The 22,971-nt window shown below is 36.0% G+C and overlaps 1 protein-coding gene across 11 annotated transcripts in view; it reads left to right on the top strand.

Annotated features, from left to right (window-relative positions):
- Positions 1-22,971, top strand: part of LOC131045206 (sterol 3-beta-glucosyltransferase UGT80A2) — a 177,426-nt gene that overhangs the window by 2,102 nt on the left and 152,353 nt on the right. For 3 of the 11 annotated variants that reach the window (XM_057978810.2, XM_057978754.2, XM_057978816.2), the window contains exons 2-4: positions 13,337-13,429; positions 13,610-13,702; positions 13,880-14,545. In XM_057978810.2, the coding sequence (XP_057834793.2) occupies positions 13,903-14,545 (643 nt within the window). In that variant the 5' untranslated portion in view covers positions 13,337-13,429; positions 13,610-13,702; positions 13,880-13,902. Of the gene's footprint in view, positions 1-7,648; positions 8,270-13,336; positions 13,430-13,609; positions 13,703-13,876; positions 14,546-22,971 lie in introns of all 11 variants that reach the window. The other 8 variants (XM_057978760.2, XM_057978805.2, XM_057978766.2 and 5 more) reach the window with 7 other exon arrangements.

Raw genomic sequence — 22,971 nt, 5'->3', positions numbered from 1 at the left:
AGTACCATCTTTGAAGATCATTTCCATAAAAGTCTAGAAAAGATACGCAAGGAAGCTAGGAATCCGAATATAAATAAGAATACTGCCTTAAGAGAAGTTAGTATTTTAAGAGAAATATTATTCCTAGTTCCTATACTAGTCTTTTGAGTACAAGCTTTTAAAATCCCCCAACAAGGGCTTCATTTATTTTAATTGTTTTCTGTTTTCTGGTTATGAACAAGCAGTGAAACCAAAGCCAATCTGCTAATTACTCCACACAAACTGATTGCTGGCATAAACCCTTGAGATGAAATTTTGTAAATATTCAAATCTGAGAAATGTGAACAGCTACAGTATGCTTACGTCAATCACCAGAAATTTTGTAAATATGCAAATCTGAGAAATGTGAACAGCTACAGTATGCTTACGTCAATCACCAATATTCAGAGCAAATTATTATGTTTAAACTTTAATCTATCAATTCTGTGAGAAGTCAAACAACTGAAAATATAACAAATTGAAATATTTGATTGTTTCATGACAAACAAACATACAGCCCCAAATATGTAGATAAAAGGAATTTGTTTTCAATAGAATCTGCAACTGGAATGTTAACCAGCAACTTACAATTGACTGGTCTATATGCTGAAACCAACCAGATGGATATTTTTGATGCTGGCTGTCCCAACTCAGGTTATAAGGGCTGTGAATTGACTGGTTGTGAGGTGTAGGCAGTGTTGAATATTGAGCTGTGATGGGAGTGATTGTTGTCCCCTTAACCCTTGTTGTATCCTCTCCAATTCATACCAACTATCACCAATCGGCACCCTTGGTGAAGTAATCTGCGTGTAATGAATATGTGTAATGTGCTGTTGCAAGGTTATTGTAGTTCAAATCCTTTGCACTATCAAGGATTAAGTTCAGCAAACAAGAAAGATGATCAGCAAAAAATCCAGATCTGATTGGTACCCTCCTAGAAACGAAGATACTTCACTTGAAAGGCTGGTTGCTTATGCTGGATGACTGAAATATTATAACCAGCAGCTGGTGTGACTGATCTAATACCCAGAATGACTGAATTTTTCTCTCCCAATGTGGCGTTTAGCTAGAGTTGACTGAAACAACTCAAATCCAGCTATATGATGCTAAAAAAATCACCAAAAATCTGAAAATCAATATATAAACCTTCAATTACACTTTGTCTTGAATAAAACACTGTAGCAGTTCTGTAGCAGATTGAGGAAATCTCCAAATCCTCCACAAACCAGAATAGTTGTGATTCCTAGATGGAATCACCCAAGATTGGAAGCCATGTTTTTCATCATTGATCCCAAATGTGGAAAATCCAAGAGGGTTTTCATCCTCTCAAACCCCAAACAAACCAAGGGTTTTTGTCCTTGGATGCCCTAGATTGAGCAAACTGCCCAAATCTGAAAATTGGATGCAAAGGATAACTTGAATGATGAAATGTGGAAAAGTGCTCCTTTTATAGCTGCCTTTTTTTGGGCCCTCCATTTATTATTTTAATTTTATTTTTTCTACAAGTATTGAAAATAATTTTCCTATTTAACTGTTTTTTTATTTTTATTTTTTTAAATAATTTAATTTAAGTTGCCTAAAAAAAAAGTGACCTGACCCAACTAAAAAAAAATTAATAAAAAATTTTAATTTGAAGAAGGGGACATGATAAAGCTACTGGCAAGGTGTCTTCTGCCTATTGCATAATTTATTCATTGCTGAAGAACATAGCAGATAATCTTCAAGTGTCATTAGAATTCCACTTTGTAGAATTGTTTCCTTAAAAGCAATTTAAGTGGTGTGTGTTGAAATTGCCTTGCCTTTTGGGTGACAATCCATGTGATAAACTCTTTGTTACCCTGAGTTTTTGGGGCGGGGATGATAGGGGATGGCGGGATGAGTTTCTAGGATGGTAAATTTTTTTGCCAATTTTGGGAACGATGGGGGGATGGCAAAGGGTACGGCTATATAAAATATATGGGAAATTTAAAATATATAGGGAAATTTTAAATGTTCATATGAAAAATAGATAAAGCATGTACATATACATTATATTCATACGAAAACATGGATAAAGCAGGTATATGTACATTATAGAACCTTTACGTACCACATTTGTGTTCAGAATTCATTGTCAATACTCAATATGCATTCATAATTCATAATTCATTCATAATCCAGACTTCATTGTCAATACTCAATATGCATTCATAATTGAAAATTCATTGTCAATATGCCAGCACTTGTTTGCATGTAGTTCTTTGTTTCTTTCTGGTTGGAGGATATTTTGATAGTCTTCCATTACTATTATGATCTACAACCGCTTCTTTATGCAATACAAAGTTTTGGATGTTTGTGAAATTCATTACCAAACTGCTATTCATATTTCTGAGTGCTTTTGGCTATGATTCAGATCTATTTACCTTTCATATTAGTGAAAAGTCTAATATTGTAGACCAGCAACCACTTTTTTATGCACTACCGAGTTCTAAGTGTTTGTGAAATTTATTACCAGGCTGCTGCTCATTATTTCTAAGTGCTTTTGGAAGTGATTCAGACATGTTTACCCGTCATATTAGTGAAAATCCAGTTTTACAGACTTATAATAAAATCAAAAAATGTTTTTTTTGAGCATTTGAGTCTTTTTTTTAAATGTGCTGGGAAAAGGGGATGACTGGCCGTCCTCGGGATGGTTAGTGGACGTCTGTGACGTCCCCAACCATATTGGGGATGGGGGGATGTCCCCTTTGAGAATCACTACTTGACGATTTGACGTACGAGAAAATATTAACTGATTGAAGAAGCATTGAGATTGGGGGAGAAGTTGCCAAAATTAATTCTGTTAAGGTTCTATCTTGGAGCTTTGAGAAAGCTCACTCAGTACTAGGCACACCAGAGGAATTTCTGAAAATGAAACAAGTATGTGTCCTCTGTGCTTAAGAATGAAACATATGGGAAACTTTGAGACAGAAGGAAAAGCTTAACAAAGCTGTGAAGAGTCCATCTTGGAGCTATATAAACAGAGTTATTAGTCCTCCCCCAGTAGGCCTGCAATGAAGTCCATGTTGATGGATTCTTAGTTTTGGTTTGATGGGCAAGGGCTGCAACAAGCCTCTTCTTCTCACATGTTCTATTTTGTTTCTTTGGGAAGTTCCATGTGCAGCCACAAATATTTTATTGCCTTTTAGTCCCTTCAAATTACTTCTTAAGTTTAAATAGGTTTTAAAGAAAACCACCATGGAAATAAAATTAGCATACTTTGTCAACCATTTGACTGGTACATAAATTGGGTTTCCTCTTGTCACTTGTTGTAGTGTGACAATAAATTTCATGCTAACAAATTCCTATTTTTGATTGGTAATGGGAAAGGGCTATAATAGACATAGGCTTATCACACCGTCTAGTTTTTTCCTTTTCTGAACTTCATAAGAAGCTACAATGTTTTTACATATTTTTTCAACCCTCCAATAAAGTCTGCCGCAGTAGTAGGAGGAGAAGTTGCCAACAACAATACCCTCAAAGCTGAGAACTGTCCATCTTGAATCTGTGAGGACCACATGAGGCCAAGGGGGACAGAGTTTCTGCCCTTGGGCCTAGGGTAGTAGATATTTAGGGTACCTTATCGAGTCTCCCATCTCAACACTCGTTATGGTTGAACCTCCACATAATCATTTAGATTTGTTATGTGTTATATTTATATATATTTCTTAACCCTATAAATGGATATATCTCATGAGTTATATCTACATTATTATGTAACTTGGTTGCAGGTTTCCAAAGCAGACTTATCTCATCTTATTCTTGGGTGAGGATTACATCTCTAACTATATTATGCTCTTTGTTTCGTTTTGGATTTGTGAATTTAGGGCAAAGTATAAGGTGATACAAGAAAGGGACATTACAAGCTGGACCACATGAGGCCAAGGGGCACAAAGTTTTTGCCCTTGGGCCTAGAGTAGGGGATATTTAGGGCACCTCATCATGTCTCCCATCTCAACTCTCATTATGGTCGAACCCCCACATAATCGTTTAGATTTGTTATAAGTTATAAATATATATATTTCTTAACCCTAGAAAGGGATGTATCTCATGAACATATCTACATTATTATCTAACTCGGTTGTAGGTTTCCAAAGCAGACTTATCTCATCTTATTCTTGGGTAAGGATTATATCTCTGACTATTTTATGCTCTTTGTTTCGTTTTGGACTTGTGAATTTAGGGCAAAGTATAAGGTGATCCAAGAAAGGGACATTACAAGTGGTATTAGAGCATGATCTTGCCAGCTTGTTGGGTAAAGCTAAATCAATGGATGTGTTCTAGTCAATGAGAAGGGACCTAACAATATGTGTCTTTGTGTGTATGCTCCGCGTTCTCATATATCCATGTGTATGCTCCATGTTTGGTTCATACATGATATGTTTCCAGCATGTCTACTCCATGAATATCTATGATATGAGAATAACTAAGAGCGAACTAAAGATATGAATTTATCTAGAGGACAATTTAAAGTCATAGATGTGTGTCGTGCTGCTAATCTTCATCTCAATATATGGAAGACTCCTCTTAAATTTTGAACCTTACTAATTTCCAACTCTAGGTAAACTGCAGCTTTGAGTGAAATTTTTAGGGAAAATTTTTGAAAACCCAAAAACCTTTGATTTTTATTGATAAAAAATTGTCAAAAAAATATTGATTATGAAAACCCACAATTTTTTTCAAAATTCAGAAAACAATTTTGCAAAATTTTTAGAAAAATCTGCGTCTGAAAACCTAGGCGAGCAGGGGACATAATTTTTTCAGAAAAAACGTCAAAAAAAGGCTCAGAAATGTGCACTAGAAACCCTAGTAACATGAAAGAAAACCCTTGCAGTGATGTCGTGTGGAAAAAAACCTTTAGATGTGAAGAAAAGCCCTGGCCCCCCGACGTGAGTAGAAATACCTAAAAATGCTTCAAAAAGCACCCAGAACAGAATACAAGGCTGACATGCTACTATTCAATGAAAAAAATCCTTATTTCTCTCAAAGAATGCCTGTGATTTTTCTCTGTAAAAATTAGGAATTTGTAGAATGGAGCAGTTTGCAATTTTGCAGAAGAAAAAAATTGTGATTTTCTAGTAGAAAAAATCGCCCGATTTTATTGAAAAAAATCAGTCAAAAACTTCTAAAGCCTTTCACGAAATTTGTAGGAAAAAAGTCCATGAATTTTTTTGAAAAAATTGCCAAAAAATTAAGAAAGAATGCCTAAGCTTTGATACCATAAAATATTTGAAAACAGGAGAATGATTTCTAAGATATTCAATATTAAATCAATGAGCAAAAGTCTCCTTAATAAGAGATAACAAAGATCTTTCCATAACAGATAAGATCGACAACTAAAAAAAGCGAACTTACCTGAAGAGTAAAAGAATGTTTTTAAATACTATCCTAGTGACATAATTGACCATTACAAACTAAATATAACAATTAATATATTTTTCTACTGTTCTCATCACAAAATCAACAAAAAGACATCACTTTTTACCTTTTCGGGTTTATGATGCATTTTTTAAGTTGCCTATAGATTTTTCATTTAAAAAGTAAAAAAAGCAGAAAGATTGTGTTGGTTTGTGGAATTGCATTAGGTTCTAGGAAAACCTCCATGTCAATGCCAAATATAGGTTTGAATCTCATTGCAGATCGAAAAATGTTTTCGAGTGCGAAAACCTGAATCCTAGATGACTCTAGAAGGTTTCTAGATTTACCCAATTTCAGGATGTATTGTACTGGAAATCATTGGAGGAAATGGATGATTCAATAACTCAGCCCATCACCTTGTTAGCAAACACAATATTCATGTCATTTTCCTCGAAGGAATCAAATTTACCTAAATCTTTGCCTTATATTTGAAAAGATAACTTGGGTCCCATATCATCTGTTGGAATTGGTATGACCCATTGTCCAAATTTTCATATTCTGTGAAAGCTTCTATAAATTTTTCTGTAATTAGTTTCATTCTTGAAATTTCAAACTTACCCGGAAGTTGCTTAGTGTACTAGGTGAGGTCACCATCATGTTTAATTCATGCTTCTCTGATACAAGTGAAAGCTAAAACTCTTTTATCCTCCTCAATGTTGTTAAGCAATCCTCTTGCTCATAGATTCAACTTATTACAAATGGAATATATCATACGATTGTTAAGAAATAAAACTGAATCAAAACCAGTATTAAAAGAGAAAATTGCTGCTGCCAATGAAGCAAATTTTTAATCTTGTATGTAGGACAATCCTGAACCAACTTACTCTTATTCACCAAGTTATATGCATTCATCCATTAAAACATAGTTTAGATGATTGCACTCCAAACTTCATTTTTGTAACTCGCTTGAAAGATTGGGCTTGCTTCCAAAGCAAACTACACATCTCGTGAATTCATTGTTTCGAAGATATTGTATCTTTGGCCATCGACAATCTCCTTCCAAATATATTTTTAACACTCTTGAGAGCAAGGATATTGCTAATTCTTTGAATGGATGGTAAAACTATACCAGCAACTACAAGATTTATTTGGTGAAACTCTATTGGTTGTTCCACCCGTGTCCTTATTATCAGGTGTGTTGAAGAAAAACTTGGGTCCCATACTCTTATTTGAAGAGAACCTTTGAGTGAAAAGATATAAGTGTCCTTTGCTACATATTGCATCCTTTTCCTTCATTCCAATCTTATGTTACTTTCCATGACGACAAAATTGTTGAAAGAACATAGGGTAAAGTGAATACATGCTGTTACTGTCTTCATATTTTAAATTGTACTTGTAGGAATGTTTGGGTGCATCCCCTTTTTCTTCTTTAATGATGTTAAGTAAACTAACCTTGTTTGGTTCTTGATGGATAGAAAGATCAATCAATCCAACTTGCAAACCCAATATTGTGTGCTTTGTCGGCAAGGTGTAATGTCCCCTTCCTAGGTGACATGTAGTTGAGCAAGGATTGGCCTATCATCTGGTTTCCGTAGGCTAGTGGAGTGAAGAGGGAACCCATTCAGGAGTCATGGAGCCTTGCAGGGGGCTTTGTGATCTGATTCAGAGACGACAATTCCTACTTTTTAGGGAGAATTGGTAGTTAACAAGTTGACCACCCGGGGGACCACGGAGCTGAGCAAGAGCCCTTGGACAGTTTCTGGCACTTTGAGCGAGGTTCCTATTTTTTAAGGTGAGCTCCTATTTTTTAGGAGGAACTGCCAGTCAACCTGCAGGGGTTCAGTCGTCAGCAATGATCATAGCACTTCAGACGGAATTCCAATTTGAGCCCCGAATCTCATTTTATTAATAAATAAGGAAATATTTCCTAAGTTTGGATTTAATGAAAATAATAATAAAGTGATATTATAATCACTTTATAGGGAAATAAGTTATAACAATTCATTGGCCCTCTTACCTAGACATTTTAGCAAATATTATTATAATAATGAGGGGGCCAAATTAAAATAATGATGGAGGCCCCTTGTGGTTCGTCTTTCATAAGGAGGTATAAATAAAATAAAGTTATTTTATTAATAAAAGAGGAGATGAAACCCTAATTCAAAATCAGGGTTAGAGCTGAAATAAAAAGTGAATTTGACAATCATTTTGGCATGGAATTGTTTATTTTTTGAGAGATTATTATCTTTTACAGGTCTGCAACGAGTTTGGCAGAGTTATGGAGTGGAATTGGGGACGAAAAACTCCATTTCTTGGTGATAGGACGAAATCCCTTGCACCAATCAGCAATTTGTTCAGCAAAGGAAGCTCTTATCAGGTTATTAGAACCAAATTCAAGAGCTAATTGGAGTAATACAACATCATTAGGGTTTGATTTTCAGATCTGAGCAGGAATAAGAGACATTTCATTGAAAATTTTGCCATTTTGGAGCCAGCCGTACAGTTCCCAGCTAGCCGTACCATTTCAGCTTGCCTGGGGTTTCAATAAAAATAAAATAAAGGGTTTGCAGCTGGTCTTTTTGTACAAAAATTATTATCAGCAGTAGGAATTGGCAAACAGATCATTTCTTGAGGTTTATCTCAGCATTGGAGAGAGATTTGAGCAAATCAATGGGGAAACTTGACCAATTTCAGTGAAGTCTCCTAGGGCCCTGAGGGAATCAGCATCAGACTAATTTATTTTTGCAAGAATTGTTTTTGATAATTATTGTTAGAGCAAATAAACCTTATTGGAGGCCTGGATTTGCTTTGGACATCATTATTTTGCAAAATATCAATAAGAACCTTCATTCCAGGCTAGGCATGGGACTTCCTGGTATGCTATTTGTCCTTCTTGGTAGAGAATCTTCAAAGATTTGTTTTTATATTTTGCTGTTATTAAATTCAGAATTCTGGAATTATATTTCAGTCATTTATTGTCTTGTATTCCGCATTCAAAATTCATTCAAAGTGAAAAAACACAAAAAAATAAGAAAAACATCAAAAAACCAAAACAAACCCGACAAAATCCCATCGCTGGTCAAAGACAAAAATTGGAAACAAATCGGAAGTTTGGTAAAGATTTCGATTTGGAATATTTCAACATGATAACTTGCATGCATGTGTTGATGCAGTTTTGATGCTATGAATTTCTCATCAATTTTTGTTTCATGTAAAAAGACTTATATGTTCTTTACTGAGAGTGGTGACTTTTCGCATTCTTGCCTTTTGGTTAGAAGTTGTATCCTCATGTAAGGGATTTATAAATTCCTTACTAAAAGTGATGACTTTAATTTCTTGCAACTTATAGTTCTCTTTTCTATACTCCATCATCATGTCATCCTTGACTTTTTGAGATTTTGCTTGATCAGCACTTTTCTTTGTCCTTAGAACTTTGGGTAGTTTAGGGAAGTAAATTCTACATATTCTTCAAATGACAAAGCTGCCTTCAAATCATTTGATAGATTTTGGTAGTTTACAAACCATTTGATAATTTCTTCTATTGATGATCTCACCATTTTCTTAAAGTGTGGAAAATAAATTTCTCTTATAAACTCTATAGAAAGAGTTTCATATAAATTGAAATTGGCAACAATATCTAATAACCCCATGATTCACAAGTTGGCAGGAATACCACCTCTGATTAAATAGATTATTGTTGAAACTCAAACGTGCAACTATTGAAGTTAACATGCAACCATTGGACACTGACATGCAAATAATAAGATTTGCAAGAGAATGTTTTTCAAATAGGCTAGCAAGATCACTAGCTTTGATGCCACTATTATAACCCCTGTAGCATGTTAGCTCAAATCCAATGTTACTGGGTACGCGGGTTAGAGGCTGGGTGCGGGTGTGGATTTAGTCTAGGTCTGGGTCCGGTCCAGGTGTGGCCCTAGGTTTGCACAGTGTCCTGCACTGTGCATCGTCTCTATCGTGTGTGTGTCCCAAACGTCCATCAAACAACATTGCCCTCACTTCGACAGTGATATGACAATTAAAATATATATCAATATATAATATTGAATACTAATTTATAATTATATCAAATGCATAAGAAATTTTTCACAATCACTCAAATTCTAGCTCTTTTCAATCACAATGTTACCAATGCGGGCAAGATGAGAGCATACAGAGATCAGACTGAGAACAATGTAATTAACTAAAAGATATTGGTGACTAGCTGACCAAATTACAATATAAGCAAAGTCATAAAATTGATCGAGCTGAACCAGCTGATAGTGAATACAAATTCCAATCAATCCAAATTGGCTGAATGCAAGTGGAATTGTGTCAGTGCCAAAATGAAAGACTATTTCACTTGATTGTTGTACGCACCTAGAAGGCGGAAAGTGTACTAAAAATAAAAATAGGGTACAACAGATAAACTGATTATGATCTATTACAGTAAGTGCAAGGATTCGGAGGTGAACCATCCAAGATCTTCATAAATTAAAATACTGGCGGTAAACTGTCCAATTTACAATATTGCAAGGAAACAATTATTTCTATTAAATAACCACACTCAAGAAAATTTACCAAACAAATAACCAATATTTAAGAAGGGAGGTATTTCGTTAAACAATCGGTATGAAACTTTAAAAATATAAGTATCACCCAAAATAAGGAGATGAAATCTTTGAATGATGAAATAAGTTGAAAATGTCAACACCCAATTGCTGTTCTGTCTGATAACCACTGAAATCTGCCCAATATGCTAATGAAAACTGAAATTAATCCATTCTGGAATGCATCACGGATAATTGCCCTTTTAAATAATATTGGAAAAATGCATTGTTCAACACAACTATGGTGCTGTAGTTCTGACAATCAGCTTCTAGGAGATCGCAGCACAGAAATAATGTACTGGATTGAGTTTGTATGGACTGTACAGAGTTTGTACAACCTATAGTGGAGTGACCAACATGCAGAATATAAGTATGGCTTGTAAGGAGTGTATGGCGAGCAGAGCTTGAGGAATAATTAGCAAATAAGGAAAATATCAAGTTAGACCTGATGCAGCCCATTCCATAATGTATGGCAAGGTTTAACTGGAGAAAATAGCTTTACAACCTTCCCTTGAATGACTTCTGCGACCAATAAGCCTGTATGCTCCTCAGTTTGGTATGACACATTCTGTTTGGGACTGATAGAAGAGTTTCAGTGCTCAACAATAACAAAAAATTAATATTTTTGAATTGCCCTTGGAATATATGACTCTCCAAAAGACAAACTCACCGAAAGTGCAGATAGCACAATATTATAATATTCTATAGAATCCAACTCTAAAGCAAATAACTAAGGCGTCATGAATATTGGCAATAAACAGTGACAATTTCATACACAAAACTGTAGCATTGAAATTGATATTTGTTGAAACACAATATTGGTCTCTGTATGGAACTGCATCGAAAACTAGGAGGATTTTCATCTTTGAAATTTCACAAATTGTTTCAATAATCAAGAATACCCTTTTTGAAAACAATCCTCTTATATATAACTTTTTTGTGAGGAAATGAAATACTTTTATTATTGTTTTTGATGATTATCTCCGCAAAATTATAAAAATATAAAAAAGTGACCTTTTTCACTCTCTTTTTAGCACCTTGAGCCTAGCAACACTTTATTTTACACTTAAAATACCTTTTTATATAATTAAAAATAAGTTGTCTTTTGATATAATTTTTAATTATCATTTAATTATTTCCATGGTTTCAAAAAATGGGATATGACAAGGGTTCAAGAAGGCTACAATATTCTTGGCATGTTGGGATCAAATGCAAAACACCAAGACAAGACATAATACTCCAAGAAGCGAGAAAAATATTCCCACATTTCTTCAAGAAGTAAGCTTTGTTGTACCTAAAACCTGCCAAGGAAAGGAGGTATGCTCCAAATAGGATTAAAAACTAAGAGACTCTGCAAGAATTTAAGAATTCAGCAAAATATTCAAAGTTAAATGAGTGACTGTTAATATATCAACCAGACTATCCCTGGTAGTCTTGTTTGCAAACTGGTGCTTTGCACATGTGACAGCAGCAGTCTTGCAACAAGGGGCAGTTACAGTTGTGACAATGGTAATTGTACATGTGATAGTATTGGTTTTATCGCTATGAGGATGTGATAACACATTTGCTGCTGCAAAACATTCTCTTTCAATTCCTAGAGGTTGAGGGCCCTTTAGTGAACGAAAGAACACCTCCCAACACTTGTTTAAGAGGTATAGTGGATGAGTGAAAACATGAGAGTAGGAATAAGCAAGGGAATTCAGTTGCTTGTGAGCAAAGGAGTTGTACCAGGTAACAATGAGTTTATAGGTGTGCAGGATAGTATTTTTTTGGGCCTTTGGCACACTCTATCTGTGCTCTTTGTAATTTGTTCAAGTTGAAAGGAGGAGAGGTAGTAGTGAATCTGGTTTTCCTCACACTGTAATTTCCATGGTGAGATTCTTTTGTGTTATAAGCATGGATCTTGTTCAATTTTTTCTGTAAATGTTATTGTTTCATTTCTGGCAACAAATTAAAACTTCATACAATCATAGTCTATAATTAAATTCAGTGCTATTTCATGTTTAATTCTAGTACTAACAACCGTTCTCATGTGTTAAATCTTTCTTTATCTCCACCAAGTAAGAATTTAGGAAATTACATATTGGAGCCAGTACAACATTCATTTATGAAGTACTTTCACTTTGTCAGGTGCTGGCAATGTTATCCCCTTGTTGAAAAAAGAGACGTAATGTTAATACCTATTAAATTACCAAAATCTAAAGTAAACTCACATGATTATTGACGTGTCAGTATGAGTTAGGAACTGAGAAATGCAGCTATGCCACAAGCTTAGAAGAGAACTTAAACTTTTTGATTTCCAATTTGCCTGCATGGTAGCTTGGAGCAGTAAGGTACAAAGATTGCTTGTCTCGCTTTAAAATGATCAAGAAAATTCATAAAGAAATATGAAATTAGGATTGCTTATATATGAAGATTTGTCATGCATATTATGCCATTTGTTTAGTCAAGAAGTATATCATTTATTTTGGGCTTTGGTGTCCTTGAGTGCCACTTGGGGCAGAGGGATAGACACCCATTATGAGTTTCTTCACCACTATGGGAGTTACAGTCGCCTTGGATGTTAGGATTAGGAGAGATTAAGAGGGAGTGCTCTGCTTTTTCCTTGCACCATCATGCCTGGTCCCCTGGCTTTGGTACTCCCCGATGAGCATTACCCGATTGTGCATCAGTCCTTCCATAGCTATTGATGATGGCACTGATTATTCCTCCTTTCCAAGTCCTAATAGAGATATATGATGCAATTTGCATCCCATCCTTCTATTTTTCATCAGTCCTTGGTCTTGTAGATTTTGTTCTCTCAAATAGCTATTTATATTGGGTTCATCACTTGTGTTGGTGTTGCACTGCTTCATTTTGTTTTGGTGCTTTTGTTTCTTTGCTCTCCTAAAATGTTCTCTTCCTAGAACTTTCTACTGTAAGCTGATGTATTCTTGAGTCCCATTGTTTTACTTTGGTCACTCATGGACATTTATGTACTTATCTAAGAGAAATACCTGCAAGCTGATTAACATATGGTACAGTGACATTTCTGACAACTAAGATGTTCTTGTTTAGCAGGATATACCTTTTCCTTGGAGTGGTATAGAAATGAGACCTTTGATTGATGCTCACATCACATACAATCTTTGGATTTTGGCTTGTTGATGTCAACAACATTAGGATAGAGGCAATGGATAGTGATCCAAGCTTTCTTCCTTCGTTTGTTGTTTAATGATAGTCTTTCAACAATTTTTTTTAGAGAAACAACTTTGTAGTTGTTTATTTCTTGAATCTTTGATTTTCAGTTTGTCAATATTGCAACATAATTTTATCTTGTGCATCCTTTTCTGCAGGTTTTCCGTTTTTGCAAGTTAAAGGAAACTAAAATTAGTCCCCCGTAAGGGTAGCCATATTGGTTTTCAGAAGAAAAGATTTTGGAAAAGGAGGTGATGGAGTATTACATTAGTTGGATGGAAATATTTCTTCTTTGGTGTTATGGCTTGAAAAATAAATCTAGGAGTGTCACATCTGTATATCTGTTTTTTAGGCTTGTGTTATTTGTTTTATAATATTTTCAGTTTGTCAATATTGCAACATAATTTTATCTTGTGCATCCTTTTCTGCAGGTTTTCTGTTTTTGCAAGTTAAAGGAAACTAAAATTAGTCCCCCATAAGGGTAGCCATATTGGTTTTCAGAAGAAAAGATTTTGGAAAAAGAGGTGATGGAGTATTACATTAGTTGGATGGAAATATTTCTTCTTTGGTGTTATGGCTTGAAAAATAAATCTAGGAGTGTCACATCTGTATATCTGTTTTTTAGGCTTGTGTTATTTGTTTTATAATATCAGGAATCAGAATAGATAATATTGAAAGTTTAATGACGTCTTTGTCAGCAGAATACTCGGATGATCCTGGACAGATGGACACCAGTGACAGAGTTGAGGTTGAGGATTTTGCTGATGAAACTTCTTCTAGTGGTTATGTCATTAGTCAAATAAGTAGTTCTGGAGAAAAGGACAAACCGTGTTGTAATGGAGCTATATCTACTGTTGCTCATCTTGATCATACTGAAAGTACAAGTGATCACAAAACTCCTAAAATCACAGAGTCAGAGAATCCTGATGAAGGACTACAAACGAGATGCAATGTCAAGGACAGTGATTGCGTTCATCCTAATACTGAAAATTTTGAGATTGAAGCCCAAACTGTTACATCAGAATTGTCTAAACTTGGTTCAGATGGAAAACAGGGTATTGGAAATGATAATGGAACATCAATAGTATGTTCACAGCTGTCTGGTGCTGATGAAGATGAAAGACATCAGTGTTCTTTTGAACATAATAACATGTTTTTAAATGAAGAAAATGTGGACAACAGAGTTGATACTTTACAAATGAAGCTTACCACATCGATGGCATGTGGAGTATTAACAACTTGTGTTAAAGGAAAACAATTGTCATCTGAGGAGGAGATATCAGAGGGACAGAAGCTTTCCTCAGAAGAGAACAATTTTGAGGGGCAGAAAGAATCTGATTCTGTTGGACCGAATGAAGAGCCTTCAGGTCAGTTATCTTCTCCTCTATTAAATATGTGTGATATTATGGAATATAATATTATCTGCAACTTTTACTGTAGAAAGTTTTTCTTTTCTGCATCATTTTCAAGATTGCTTTTTTCTTCAGTATCACATTGTGCTGTTCTAGACTGAATTTTAAACTTCATTAAGTACCCAACATTTTAAGTCAAACAAAATGCTTCTTGTGTGGTTTTTTGCTGAAGTGCAGCAGCAGTCCAATTGCATTAAGGTTCCATTTGAGTCAGCTATTGATTTGTTAATTAAATAATTTCTGTTTATAATGCCTTTATCTGTGTTTAGGAATGCCTACAGATACTTGGATCCTCGTGGCTAATGAGTCCAGGTTTTTGGGTGTATTCACAAGGATATATCTCTCCTGTGTTGCTGGTCACATTGATGAAAGTAGTGAGAAAAGCACAGGTGTTGTTTAATTGCAAAATATGCTAGAAGTTACTGTGACCAAATAAGGGGACCAAGAGCTCCTCTTGGTGGCCGTAATAATGCATTGCTGCAACTGTTCAAATGTCAAAATACAAACAAACATAAGAATTGCAGAGGTAAACAGATCATTGACAAAGCAAAAAGAAATTTGAACGTGGTAACAAATCCCTGGAGGACTGCTTGAAGCTATATCACAATCTACATGCCAATTACTTTGCGAGCACATGTTTTGTTCAGTGCATATATACTTCTTCCTTTAATTCTCCATTAAGAAAATCTCATTGTACCCTAGGTTTTGCCATTATATGCCCATTTGGGAATGTTTTAACTTTTGGAAATTGTGGTATGAGGAAAGAACATCTCCTCCACATCCTTATTCTGCAAATTTTTTGGGGGATGTTTCCTAGGATACTGTGATGTCCCCATCCAATCGATAGAATCAAACAAGTGAACAGGCATTTTGTGAAAGATCCTTGTATTATCTTTATGAATGATGTGAATAAGGAGTAGTGAATAAGTATATGATATATGACAATGATCAATAGACCAAAGCTACAAAGGCGACTCTATAACAAGATGGCCAACTAGTTTGGACTGACTTCATTAGTATGGTGGCAAGAGATTCGTTTGTGACAGCTGACTTTATGTGATTAGTAATGGTCAAGTATGGTCAGTGTATATTCAACTTTATACGCAGTGTATGATTGACTTTATGAGATCAAATTTATGATGTACATTTTGTGGTCGACTTATGTAATAGTCAACTTTCTGAGACAGCCAATGATCAATGATGATAAGTCTTGGTGTTGCCGACTTCATTGTGAGTAAAGGAATCTAAAAGAAGTTTATTGTAATGCATTGACTCCTTCATCATGAGCAGAAGATAGAAAGCAGCGACTTGGATCAAAGGCGATTCATTGCAAGGTAATACTAAGTAATTCACATGATAGCGATCAGTATTAAAGCTAATAACCAGACAACGATAAAGTGACAAAACAAGTCTGTAAGAACAGCAAATTCATAAGAGTTGGTATGGTTAATATAGCCGACATGTAATTTGTTTAAGAGATTGATGATAATAAACAACAAGATCAATTATTATGCACAACGATGATCCTCAAGACTGAACAACAAATTACAACATCACAGCAATTAATGTTCTATTATGACAGCAATCTTAAGATATTGAATGCATACAGCAGTTAAGACTATTTATTATAAACAATAAAACATAATGCAAAGCACTCTCATCCATGGTCAAGTGATAAGTGTGCATTAATGAAAAGATGTGATTAACAAGAAGTATGTGTGTTTGTTAAAGGAAGATTTTAATTCAAGAGGCATGATTTGTCTTGTGTAGGACATGTCTCATTTAAAAGAGATGTCTATTTGCATAAGGATATGTCCTTCCATAATAACATGAAGATATATAGAGAGGAAGATTGAAAGCAAAGATGGTATGTTAAGAATTTATATTATTACTCTAATCTGAAGGGCTCATTCAAGCAGCAGAAAGTTATAACATGGAGACATATGTTTGAAGTATATAAATCAGGAAAAGCTCCAGAACAGAATTGCATAACTACAAGGAATTCAATCAGGCAATCATTCAAGTTCGAGGCCTATTATAGGCAGACTTATACACAATTCATTGCATGGTTTTAGAGTCATAGATTTATTAACAGCAATTAGAGTTGCATTAAGAGCAATATCATCTTCTTGTGCAAACAAAGCAAACTTCATGTCAGAAATTCAAGAAAGATGTAATCACTTTTAGTTTTCTAATATCTTATTATTCATTTTTGATTGTTCATTTGTTAATACATTTACAATTTAGTGGATATATTTTAGTGTTCCTAAAAGGGGACATTACAGATGCTTCCCCCCTGTGATACAGGTTTTTTGATGTCTCGAGTACGTCAGGACATCTTCTGCCCATCACTATACAAAAAATAATATGATGCAAAGTTTCTAGTGGTATTCAAGCCCTTAATCTTGGCTTGGTGGTGGGTGGCTTTTCCCCACAAACCTTTCATGATTCATGACAGGAAATGTATTGGGATGCTGTACCCAAAACCTGTGAGGAGTATAGCCATTTGACCTCACCAAGGACTGAACCCCACTTTGGTTTCAAAAACCCAAAAACAAAATTGTTTTGTGCTGCGTCAGATGGAAAAGTATTAGAATATTTAATTCTATGTTAGTCACCTATTTTTAGTTCCTTGGTTAATGGTCATTTACTTTTTTTTTATGTAATTAGCTTTTAAGCTTAATTTAGCTTTCATGCTTAATTTATCGTTTAGCTCTATAGTTTTTTACTTTAACGTTATGTTCTAATTATAGAACATCGTCTTGTAACCTGTTAGTGAACAGATTTGCTCTTTGTTTTTAAATGATTAATTTTTAACTCTGTTACCTTCTTCTAAGAACAAATGATTCACTGAACAGTTGGGTAAGCGTTTGTTCAAATCACTTCCCTCTGAATTTTTGCCTAGGTACAGCTCCCTATCTAGGTTTTTCACAAAATGGCGTTTTTGTTTTTACTTATATCTAAATGAAAAGCTTTTAACCAGAAAGTGCATAAGGCCGCCTATTTCATTCTTGGATGAAAGGATATAACTTTCCTCATATCTCATAAATAATGGAAACTATTTCCTTAATTTTCAAAGTATGTAACTACAGCAACTGAAGCAAAGTTCAATATACTTCTTCCAAATAAAGACGAACAGATTCAAGGAAAATAAATCCACTCGCAAACATGAATCTTTTTCAGAGTAAACAATACATTCAAAGGAAAGAACATCAGAGGAATAATGAAAAACTGCAATGAAATGATCAAATACTGTTACTTGATCGGATGAACATATGCAAAGACATGTTATCTATTCGGATTCAAAATACACAGATCTTTCTTCTCCCCAAAAACAATATGATCAGATTTCATATATATATCTTTATGTAATCAAAGACACAATGATACAACTGCCAATCTTTTTTTCACCACAGATCTCAACCATCTGAGTATTCCTTTGATTAAGAACAGAAAATATCAAAACAAACACTCAGTCGAAATTTTCCAAAATCAGTTACTAAAAATCTCCCCTCTACCATCTGATTTACTTAATTTATAGTCTAAACGGGGGAGGTCTCCCTGAAAACTCGACCACTCCCCGATAAAACAGTTACGAAACCAACAGAAAGTATTTTGGGATAGTTGTCCCGAAGTTTTTGCATAACTATGAAAAATGTTTTAAAAATAAAGAAAACTAGCCAATAGTGGATGCATTATGTCATATTTCATCATCATCATCTTCTCCGTCTTTGCGAGCGTCATGAGCAGCTGTGAGTTCCTTGATCATTGATTGGCTTGGGACTTTCATCGCATTGAGTTTTGCTTTTGCCACTTCTTTATTCCACTTGTGTTGCACCATCTTCTTTGAGTGCTTTGGCAGTTGATCATTCCCAATGAAAACCATAGATTCGATCCTAGCCACTTTGGTTATGTCCTCCGGCGTGATACTACTCCTAACTCTGATCTTCTCCATGTTCAACCGGAAAGACTTGACTGCTTCCTGTGTGCTTGACCCGCAGATTCCTAGCTCACAGTCATGATTGGGATTAACCACTTTATTATCCTTGACTATACTGCTCTGCAAATCTTGGAGTTCATAGACGGAGGTTTTTGCATCCGTAATTACCGACTGAAAGGTGAGCACCCGCCACATGATAGTTTTCTTTAGCACAAAAAGTTGGCATTCATCAGCTACCAGCTTAATTGAATGTTCTGTTAGAAATCTGGTAGTTCCATACTCTTCGATTTTGGTAAACAGAGGCAGGACATTTTGCCATTTATGCTCTTCTTTCTCCCATGGTACAAGCTAATTTTGGATTTCAGAAATCAGGCTCTGTACTTCATCACACAACTTCCGGGAGTTGGTAATGTATTTTTCACCATCTTTGATTACTTGTTCAATCCACTTTTCAACCGCTTCAGCGATGCTCTTAGCTCGTTGAACTTGGTTTATCAACTTCTTGTTTTCCGGAGAAGTTGGGTCAAAATTCTCAGAAGCATGGGATATTGGAATTGCTCCAAGGCAACCGATACCTTCGATGAACTGAGCCAAAACACTTATGTGTCTTTTAAGTTCTCTTTTCTCCCGTCCATCCTTCTCTGACTGGGTAAGCATTTTCTTCGCTGACACTTGGAAAAAATGGTTATCTGTATCTTTGCTCATCTTTCCCAACTCTACTTTTGTGATTTCAAAATCATCAGAACCGGCCTCTTGGTTCTCATCTTTCGGTTTGTAAGAGGCAATTTCCACCGTCCATTTACCAGTTTCTTCGTCATTGTTCAGGTGAGCAGTGGTCTTGAACCTCTTTGGCCTTGGATTCTTCTCAGAGTACTTGGCAACCATCTCCTGAATTGGAATGGTCACAGGAAGAAAGCTTCTTTTCTTGTTCACTGAGGTTGTAAACCATTTAGGGATCGCAGTGGAACAAGAAGTTCCTTCAATCATTTTCGGTGGTGGCGTCATTGCCACAGTCACTGTTTGGGAGTCTAGAGCACAAGCAACTTCACCATCCAAATCTTCAATTTCAAAGATCTGAGCTTCAAGCACGACATCTTTTACTCCCATATCCTTGACATGGTCCATCTTCCTCTGGGCGACACTACGTGATCGAGTATGCCGAGGGGTACTGAAATCCAGAGTTGGGCTAGATCTGCGTCTAGGCTGAGCCGACTTGATTTCCTTACCTGCACGAACAGGAGCACTGTTAGACGGACGTTTTGGTGAAGACATACTTCTTGTAGAAAGGGACTTGGCGCCTGGCTTCATTGCTTTCTTTTTAGCCACCCATGCCACGGTTCTTTCCAGAACTCGTTCGGTTCTCAATTGTATGTCATCATTTTCCTCCTCATCCCAATTAATTGGGGGCATTTCAGTCTCTGCATTGGCTAAATACCCTGGTTCAAAAAGTTCAAGATAATCTTCTTCAAACCCTTTAATATCTAACCTTATTTGCAAAGAAATAACCTGTTCCAGCACCAATCTCATGTTTTCTCTTTTGAAGACTTCAAGTTCATCTGAACAGTCTTCCCAGAAATCTTCTAACTGTGGCGTGGGAAGATAAGGCATTAAGCCAAGGCTCCATGAAAATCCTTTATTGTCAAACCCTTTTCTTTTAGAATACAGGGAGAAATTGAAATTTCTAAGGTCTGCTCCTATACTTAGTGCATCAGACATTGAATTACAGGATAACACTCCCAATTGTATTGGAAAATGACCTTCCCACTTGTCCTTAGGCTGTGCCTTCTTGACCACGGAAGTCAGTTGTCTGCATATTTCTGCTAGGACAAAACAATCAGAACAAAAATGCGGAAGCTTGAAGGGTTCCTCTTCAAAGCCTCCAACTCGTATATAGCAAAAGCGTGGGAACTAGATGTAAAAGCTTCCGAACTTCTTAATCAAGGATTGTGCATCATCTGAAATCCGTTTGGCCTTTGTACCCTTCAGTTCATGACACATATCGCCCAGGAATGCATTGTGTACCCTTCTGAAATCTTGTAGGGCATTGTCTTTTTGTAGCATCGGATAAAACTCATACACCGGAACATCTTCCTCAGTGGGCTGCTTGGGTATACCCGTTAACTCTTTAACACAGGCCAGACAATACAAAAGATACGAGGACATGAAGAAGTTTGGTTGAAATTACTTGGCTAGACTCAACTGCTCTCTCATCGAATCAGCAATTAACTCCGCCCAATCCAAATATTGTTTTCTTTCCAGAACTAATTGTACATAGCAATATATCCAATTATCAAAGCTATAAGCTTCGGCAAAACCTCTGGCTCGATGCAACAGAAGCATCACATCGTGGATATGTGGCAACATGTGGTTCTTGTTAGGATTTTTAGGTAGTCTAGAACCACCTCTCTGAGGGACCTTCAACCAGAACTTCGCCACATTATTCCTGTGTTCGGCTCTATCTGCATTGAACTCACTAATTGACTGGGGAGGGGAGAAATTAGAAAACTGGTAATCCGGTATCTTGAACACTGAAGCAATCACCTCACGGTTAATGGCAAGAAGGGTTTCGCCATTATCCCTTTTAATAGTTTCAGATACAGGGTCATATCTGGCAATACACTCCCGAACCAACTTTGGACAAGGAATTGCTGGAGGAAAGGCTGCGGCTTCTAAAAGTCCACTACTCAAAATCTCTATACAAAAAGACTTATCAACACCCTTGAACACTCTTTCTTTCAAATCTTCAAGGTTCTCACCCTTCAGGTCAGTATCACTAACTATGGCTTCTGTGGATGCCAAGCTAAAGACGTTTCCAAACAAGTGCAGGGTGGACTTCATGATTTCAAAAACAAGAAACCTAAATTTGATTGCAGTGAAACCTTCTGTATGAGAGAAAATGCAAGGGAAAACACTGGAGAAAAGAGGGAAAGACTCACCTTCATAGTTGTATAATCGGACGACGGCTAGCAGCGAGAAAGACTCCTATCCAGGGATAATATAAACAAAAATCCAGCAGTGAGTAGCAAATGCAGAACACAAATGATTTTCATACCTTATTGAGAAAGGTATTGATACAGACACATTAAATGCAATGATTTCGCAATTTCATTCCGAGCGCGGCAAATTGGTAGATTAGACCCCCGCACGCATGCATTGAATGCATGGCGGCGTACTTTAAGAAACTGCCAGTTCCCGAAACGTTCACTTACTTCGAAAAAGCCAAAGAATGACATCATTCTACAATATGGTTCTGCCTCTCCGTATTTAGCAATAAATGCACTTCTCAAAACATTAGAAATCGCGGGACCCACCAACATTGAACCCATATGAACATCTTGAACCAACTTCTTGAGTGTTCAAGTAGTTCAAGATGTACGCCGCATCAAACTGTTGACCATTTTGCCGTGTTGAACACGTTGAACATATTTGAACCCTTTGAACTCAGTTCAACAAGTTCAACACAAATGTTATATCACCGAATAGGAAAAACTTTATTAAAGAGCTGCTGCAAAAACTTAGAGAAAACGTTAGTACGAAAAACCTTTTCTGAACACCTTGGAACCTTTATTAAAGAGCCGCTGCAAAAACTTAGAGAAAACGTTAGTACGAAAAACCTTTTCTGAATACCTTGGAACCTATTGAACCTAAATGAACATCTTGAACCCAGTTCAGAACGGTTCGACGTGTTCAAGGAGTACAATGAATTGTCTGAACTTGACTTAAATGACTAGAAAAAAGATTTGAGGCTGCATTAAGGCCTTGAACCAAGGCAATATGGCATGAACTAGGACTCCAACATAAGAAGGAAAAGATGACCCACTCTCGCCATGAAGAATAAATGACGCGGTAACATAACCTCTATATATATGTGTGAATATCGTTCAATGTAATCATCCAATTGTTGAATCTTTCATTCAATTTATTTTTCATGGTATCGGAGCATGGAAATTAAAAATTTCGGAAGTTTTTATTGAAGAGATTTTTTTTAAAACTGTTTTTTTTTTTTGAAAAAAAACAGCAGGTTCTTTTTTTCTTCCTGGGTGGATTTTTTTTGCAGGTTGAAAATTTTCCTAGGGTTTCTGCAATTTTTGACTAGGGTTTTGACCCTTCAATTCAAGTCGAAATTTTATTCTGGTTGCAGATTCTTGGTGGGTTTTTCAAGACCTCAACTGGGTCGTCGTCAGATTTTTTGGGTGCATTGTTTTCCGTGCCTCTATTTTTGAGCCGTCGGATTTGCATTTTGTTTTCAAATTCTTGGTGGGTTTTTCGAGAGCTTTTATGGGTTGGTCTTAGATTTTTTTGGGTGCCTCGTTTTTCGTGCCTCAAATTTTGTGCCAGCGAATTTGCCTTGGAATTTAAAAACAATTCGCATTTTCTACTAATTCTGTGGACGTTGAGAATTTTGCTGTCTTCTGGGCACCGTTTATGCTGTTTTAAGTTT

Source organism: Cryptomeria japonica, chromosome 3, assembly GCF_030272615.1.
Source record: "Cryptomeria japonica chromosome 3, Sugi_1.0, whole genome shotgun sequence".
In the NCBI taxonomy this organism is placed as follows: domain Eukaryota; kingdom Viridiplantae; phylum Streptophyta; class Pinopsida; order Cupressales; family Cupressaceae; genus Cryptomeria; species Cryptomeria japonica.
Note: the sequence above shows the minus strand (reverse complement) of the source record. Positions and strands in the feature narration are given on the sequence as shown.